Here is a 7,453-nt window from a genome sequence, read left to right on the forward strand (position 1 = left end):
GGCGACCGCCGTTGTTGTAGTTGTGTTCTCCGCTGCCTCCGGAGTTGGGGTAGTGGCCACCATAGCCACCACCATGGTTGCCACCGTCATCACCGTAGTGGCCACCGCTGCCACCACCGTGGGAGTTGGAGTAGTGACCGCCACCACCGCCGCCGTAGTGGTCGCCACCACCTCCATCGTAGTGTCCGCCACCACCACGAGAACCACCGCCACCGCCACAGTAGCCTTTGGAAGGGCCACCCCGTCCGCGGGAAGCAGCGTTGGCCGATGACTTGAAGGCTTGGCCGCCGGTGCCCTGGAACATCTCAACTCGCTGATCAAAAGTGGATACCATGTGAAGAGTTCGTCGACGGTGGTTGGCTCAGGACGCACATCCAGGGCGCTAATGATGGGCTGGTATTCCATGTCGAGCCCGGATATGATGTGAGACACGAGTTCGTCCTCATCTATGGGTTTCCCAGCCGCTGCAATCTCATCAGCAAGACCTCGCATATAGCCAAAGTATGCACCAGCGGACTGGGTTCCCTTCTGGGCAGTGGTGAGGGAGATGCGGATGTGGTTGCAGCGAGAGCGAGATTGAGCAGAAAACATGTTGGCGAGGGCGGACCAGATGGCATGGGAGGTTTCTAGGGATGCTACTTGAACTAGAACCTCTTTTGAGAGATTGCGGAGAAGATAGGCGACGATCTGTTGATCTTGGATGAGCCAAGGTGCATAAGCAGGATTCACAGACACCTGATCTTTGCCCTCGGCGTTCTTGCTGGTGATGGTTTTGGATGGCGCTTCTAGGGTTTTGTCGACATACCCGAAGAGACCCGCCCCCATGATCTGGGAACGAGCTTGGGCACGCCAGAGAACATAATTGGAACGAGTGAGGGGTTCGAAAACATTGTTGTTGAGGCCGGTGGAGACAACTGAGGTGGATGTCGACATTGTCGAGTTTGGAGGTGGAAGAAGGGATGGCTAGACGAAGGGGAAGAGGGTAGCTCTGTATACCATGTAGAAGATTATGTTGAAGCGTCTCAACCTCCAAACAGGAGGCCCGCATGTATATATTGATTGGTTGGGGCGCACCTCCCAATAGCGCATACATATCATATTGTAACAGAGAGGAGATACAATCGTACAGAAGAAGAGATAGAAAGATAAATGAATACATGGTTAAGATAAATCTATCTCTACCTTTTTTTTGCGATGGAAATCTATCTCTACCTATGCGTGCTATTCAAGACAATGTTTAACAATGGGGATGCAATGGAGCGCCGCCTGGACAGGGATGCAATAGAGCTCTGCCGGGGATGTAATGAGCTTCGCCGGACACCGTCGATGTTGCATTACAGCTTTTGTCGCGCCGTGTGGTGCGCCATGAGAGCTGTAATAGAGCTTCACTGGGGTGTTATCGATGCTCCGTTGAAGTTGTCGCGCGCTCGTTGCTGTTGCTGTGATCGAACGACCACCAACACGCAGATCAGATAGCTGGCTAGGCAGGAAGTCATCCGGTTGATTAGTAGCAGCCCTCTAGGAATAATCCAAGGATCTTGCCCACGAGCCAACAAAAATATCTCTACGCAAAAGCAAAACTTTAGCTATATGTGCAATCAAATCGATCGAATTTTTTTTTGTCAATAGTATAAACCAATCGGAAGTGGGCGTCGCTTTCCGGCCGCCCCCTCCGTGAATAAAGAGTCGGGCATACATTCGAAGAATGAAAAAGCACAGAAAAATCAGGGGGCAGCCCATAGCCTAGGGACAGCACCCGTGTGTCGCTCTCCCGCCGGTTTGACAAAACAGACAACAAGGACGCATGTCAAACCGCAGGCGCCGACCCGTGGTATGACAATACGCACACTCTCATATCTCCCCCGTCTTTCTTCACCGGACCAACGCACAGCACCAGCACCACAACTCCACCAACCAGCAAGTAAAATCGTTAATCTTGTACCGAGCGATCTATCAAGAGGGATGAACGCGGACTACGGCGTGCCCACGGAGCTGGCGGGGCCCCTGCAGCAGAGGAGGGCGCTGTACCAGCCCCGCCTCCCACCCTGCCTCCAGGTGATCATCCACCAGCCCGCCCGGGTTTCCATCATCGTATCCTCTGCTGCCCATCCCCGCTCTCTCGTTCTTGGATTAGTGATACTTAAATTCGTTGTTTGACCCAGGGAGCGACGGTGAGGGTGGAGTACGACGATGCGACCACCACCATCGACCCCACCGGCGCGCACGCCGTCGCCCAGGCCTTCCCGCGCACCTACGGCCAGCGGCTCGTCACTTTTCTCTCGCCGGACGACACCGCCGGGGCTGTCAAGGCTGTCAACGAGCGCCAGCCCATCAGGTCAAGCTCAGCAGTTAGCCCGGATCGTTTGATAATCCGTCCAATGGGAATCTGTAACACTGATACAGTGATGCTGATTTTGCAGGGTGGGCGTGGTCTTCTCCGGGAGGCAGTCACCTGGAGGGCACAATGTGGTCTGGGGCCTCCATGATGCTCTCAAGGTTTACAATCCCCAGAGTATTCTCTACGGATTTATTGGTAATCTTTTACTCCAAAGTCTCAGTTTCCTATTGGCTTTTTTTTGGCTCAGTTTCGAAAGAAAAAAAATAGTCTCTTGGTGCGTCAGCATCTGGATTTTTTTTTCTCACAAGATTTGGTCTATATAATAGTATTCTAGAAAAAAATGATTTGGTGTATATAAGAAATGAAAGAATTTTGTTTATTTAAAGTAGGTTGTGCTTGTGTGTAGGTGGGACTGAGGGGCTGTTTGCAAACAAGACATTGGAGATCACAAATGATGTTCTTGCTTCATACAAGAACCAGGGTAAGTGTGTTCATCTACCGTCGATTCTTGACACGCTTCTGCAGTTCTTATGGATGACAGAATAAACTTTGCACCTCTCTTTTCCCAGGTGGTTTCGATTTGCTGGGCAGAAGTATTGACCAGATCCGCTCGAGTAAGCAAGTGAGTGCTGCTATGACGACGTGCCAAGATCTTAACTTGGATGGCCTGGTCATTGTTGGAGGTACCAATACGAAAACCCGATAAAATTGGTTATATGACAGTCCATGAAAACTATTGATCCAAGTTTACCATATGCCAATAATATGATGCACAAGCTATTTTGAGTTCTATTATAGTGTACCACGTTGTCAACATACATGATATGTTTTCAACCTTAATTGGTGAAGCAATTTCAAGTCCATCAAATATCCCATCTTAGTAGAAGCATGTACGTGGTTCTGTTAACACTGCACTTACTCCCTGTTATCAGGAGTCACTTCCAATTCAGATGCTGCACAGCTCGCAGAGACCCTTGTCCAAAAGAACTGTAAGACCAAGGTAATGTATTAATTTAATCTGTAATATCAAATGCTCGTATTCTTCACGGGCCCCAGAAATCTCCCAGTGACTAATGTCTTTATTGAACAGGTCGTTGGTGTGCCTGTTTCACTGAATGGCGATCTCAAAAACCAGTTTGTCGAGACAACCGTTGGATTTGACACGGTGTGCAAGGTAACTCACTGGATTCCACCTGCAATTTTCTAGGACGAAATGACTCGCGCGTATTTCAAAAGGCATCGGATGCGGTTTACCATTATCAGATTGTCACTCCTGCCATTTATCGAAATTCTTTTTCAGGTGAATTCTCAGCTTATAAGCAATGTCTGCCTAGATGCAATCTCAGCTGGAAAGGTAACACTGTAATTCACTCATTCAGATTAGATGTTAAATAATCCTAATTACATTTCACTAACAGCGCACTTTGCTGCTGTGCATTTACCTACCAGTACTACTATTTTGTTCGTTTGATGGGTCGAAAAGCATCTCATGTCGCCTTAGAATGTGCACTACAATCACACCCAAACATGGTACGAGTCATCGAACTTGTAAACCAGATCACTACTATGCATGAGAAGAGCAGTATTATAATCTTTAATTTTTTGAACTTCTCGATACAGCTTATCATGGGAGAGGAGGTGGCATTGTCAAAACTCACACTGATGGAGGTTATAAACAAGATATGTGACGGAGTACAAGCAAGGGCAGAATTAGGTTTGTACAGTCCTTCGGTCGGTTTGTTTGCGATATTAGCTGAACACTTTGTCCATAATTTTTAGGCCATCTTTACACATATACCACCCAAGATCAGATGTTTTGTATATTGTGATAAACTGATGTCCCGGTATCCATGTTCAGGAAAACACCATGGTGTGCTCCTTATACCAGAGGGACTGATAGAAAGCATTCCAGAAATGTATGCACTCATTCAGGTATAATGCTTCCGGCCACCTAATAATAAGATTAAGACCATAACTTTGGTTCTACCTTATTCATTTCTGTTCAACCATTCCAGGAAATCAGTATCCTCCACAACAATAATGTGCCTGTTACAGAGATACCAACACAACTGTCTCCGTGGGCAGCGGCACTGTTCCAGTTCTTACCACCCTTCATCAGAAGAGAGGTGCTGCATTTCCAGCAATTTTTATTCGCATAGTGTTATGACATTAGCTGATTAACATAAACTAAGTTCCCAATACATTCCATTTTTCATTCAGCTCCTCCTCCATCAAGAATCTGACAACTCTGCCCAGTTGTCCCAGGTTTGTGACTCGCCATGCTCTTAGTTGCTGAAATTTTTATCATGCAATCGTTGGTATCACATTGTCGCTTTGACAGATTGACACCGAACAACTGTTAGCTCACTTGGTAGAAGCAGAAATGATAAAAAGAACAGTGAGTTTTGACGCTTCTGTTTCTTTTATCTGGGTTTTAAATTTCAGGATTAGTCCCTTCTGATCATGTTGCTTAATTTCCAGAAAGAAGGGAGATACAAGGGAAAGAAGTTCAGTTCAGTCTGCCATTTCTTTGGATATCAAGCTCGAGGATCCCTACCGTCAAACTTTGACTGTGACTATGCTTATGTAAGGATTGTAACTTGTAAGAATATAATATTTTTTAAAGGCAAAATACTCCAATATTTGAACTATGCAGGTTCTTGGCCATATCTCCCTGCATATGATAGCAGCTGGTTTGACTGGCTACATGGCAACTGTGGCTAATCTCAAGGACCCTGTACACAAGTGGCGATGTGCTGCTGCCCCGCTAACCGTAAGATCTTTATTTATGTTGCCATTTCTATTCCTTAATCTTTTGTTTAGACTTGAAAGCTTGGTCTTGACAAAAAAAAAAGAACATGTATCAAATTTGTTGCCCTAAAAAAGAAAACTATCTTTATCCTCTGCACTAAATGGTATGGAATCCATCTTATCTAGGACCCCTTTTGCAGTTAAGTAAAAACCCATCATGTACATTGGAGAAGCAGATAAGCAAGAATTACTTTGTCCACTAGACTTCTTTTCAGCTAGAAATTTCTTCGGCCATACTCTTATTATGGGCTTCTTGTCAACTAGACTACTTTGTAAAACTTGTTCTGTTGTATTGTCTGAATTTAGTACAAAAAGATTACCATCTGTTTAAGTAGTCCTTACTAACCCAGTAATACTTATTGTTGTCATTACCAGGCAATGATGAGTGTCAGGAGGCATTTACGTGGTCCTGGGGCAATCCCTATAGGAAAGCCTGCCATTCATCCTTCTCCTATCGACCTGAAAGGGAAGGCATATGAGTAAGTCTATGATTTTTTTTATATAAAAGGTGCTTTTATTAACTCAAATTGTTCCTTTTCTTGAAGGTTAACTAATGTAACACAACGTCTGTAACTAAATATAAGACCTTTTTGCAGTTCAAATCGTTTTTTGTAGTTCAATTTAAACTGCAAAAACGTCTTATATTTAGTTCTTTCAAAACTAAAGAGCGGGAATTCCAGATTGCCTATATCTACGTCAGTGTCCAACCCTAATGAAGAAGTGTCATCTTCATTACTGTAGATTTGAGAAAAAAAACTTGAATCAAGTGTTCAACCCCATGAATAACTCACCATATCATTATGAGTTCAAAAAAAAAACACCCCTATCATTATCAAAGTAGGGAAGGTTGAGATTTCTCTAACTATAACAGAAAAATATGTAATGTGATTTTTTTAATAAATAATGTGAGTTTTTTTACTACAATAGAACTATTTAAAATATTCCTCAAAAAAACATTATACATATTGTCGACAAATGTTTAGACTTCTAGCGTAACTGATTTGTAACCTGTAAAAACATAATTAATTTAAATATTGTTAACATAATTCACATTGAGCGATTTATGAGACCACTGATATAATAAAACACGAAGTCCATGGAACTCATTTTATTTAGAGGTCATTACTGAACAAAAAAACGCATCGGTTCATGATGTAAAATGAAATTTACAAGCAAATAATGCCCAATTACTCCCTAGTTGTAACACTTAAAAGTCCTACTTTTATCTGGTCACGATCTTACGCCTTATACGAACTGAATCGTTTCCTGTATGACTCAGGTTGCTGCGAGAGAAAGCTTCGAGCTTTCTCCTCGATGACTTCTACAGGACTCCTGGAGGTATTCAATTTGAAGGACCTGGTTCAGATGCAAAGCCCATCACACTGACCATTGAAGATCAGGACTACATGGGCGACATCGAAATGCTAAAACTATATCTCGACAAGGTTCGTGCCTGAAACTATATCTCGACTCAGGTTGCATTTTGTTGCCTGTCTCGTGTTCCTAACTGTGCCAAGCATACCAATGAATTTACTTCCAGGTGAAGACGATCGTGAAGCCCGGTTGCTCGAGGGATACCCTCAAAGCGGCGATAAGCTCGATGATCTCAGTGACACATGTGCTGACAGTGATGTCCCACCCTCTCAATGCTGAGCTGCCTCTCTACCATTTCAACTGAGCTTGAATCACTCACTGCATCTGAGTTACAGCTGGCTTCTTGAGCTACTCTGTTTTCCTCTGTGTTCCTTTTCTGAAGGGCATCGTGTGAAAGCACTGCAGTCTATATGCCAGCAAACGTGGAAATAATAGTACTAGTTAATAATCCTTGTGTGTGTGAGACTGGATATGTTTGTGATGAGCAACCGATAGACTTGAGCCGAAGTAATCAGAACTTCAGGATCAGTTAGTCTCGAAAACTTTTGATTGTAAATGACATGTAGTTGTTCTAAGTAATGACTTATAATTCGGACATTACAACCTTAGAGGGTGCTTGGATACGTTTTAGTCTCATGACTAAAAGTAGTGGAACTAAAACTTGCTAGCCTCACCCATGCTTGAATACAAATACTAAATAGACTAAAATGTGTTAATGAGCATTTATTATCCTCCAAACTCTCCAATCCCGAACTCGCATGTGTTAAAGGAGAGGAGTTAAATGAGGAGAGAGAGGACTAATCCATATTTTAGTAGGGTTTCCCTGACTAAAATTTTTTAGTCTCAAGACTAGTTCTAGCCTCTCTTTAGTCAGGGTGATTGGAATTTTAGCCTCTAAAAGAGACTAGTTTTAGTCAGACTGAATGTACA

The 7,453-nt window shown here is 43.8% G+C and overlaps 1 protein-coding gene across 1 annotated transcript; it reads left to right on the top strand.

Annotated features, from left to right (window-relative positions):
• Positions 1-1,744: 1,744 nt before the first annotated feature.
• LOC123110593 (pyrophosphate--fructose 6-phosphate 1-phosphotransferase subunit alpha) lies at positions 1,745-7,131 on the top strand. Its single transcript, XM_044531150.1, has 19 exons — positions 1,745-2,055; positions 2,163-2,335; positions 2,421-2,533; positions 2,745-2,819; positions 2,908-3,021; positions 3,271-3,338; positions 3,429-3,512; positions 3,639-3,692; positions 3,788-3,868; positions 3,959-4,052; positions 4,197-4,270; positions 4,354-4,464; positions 4,559-4,603; positions 4,680-4,736; positions 4,820-4,924; positions 4,995-5,111; positions 5,525-5,628; positions 6,429-6,594; positions 6,690-7,131. Exons 1-19 carry the CDS (start codon positions 1,834-1,836, stop codon positions 6,825-6,827), a joined length of 1,995 nt encoding a protein of 664 aa, XP_044387085.1. The 5' UTR covers positions 1,745-1,833; the 3' UTR covers positions 6,828-7,131.
• Positions 7,132-7,453: the final 322 nt, after the last annotated feature.

This window comes from Triticum aestivum, chromosome 5B (assembly GCF_018294505.1).
Source record: "Triticum aestivum cultivar Chinese Spring chromosome 5B, IWGSC CS RefSeq v2.1, whole genome shotgun sequence".
In the NCBI taxonomy this organism is placed as follows: Eukaryota; Viridiplantae; Streptophyta; class Magnoliopsida; order Poales; family Poaceae; genus Triticum; species Triticum aestivum.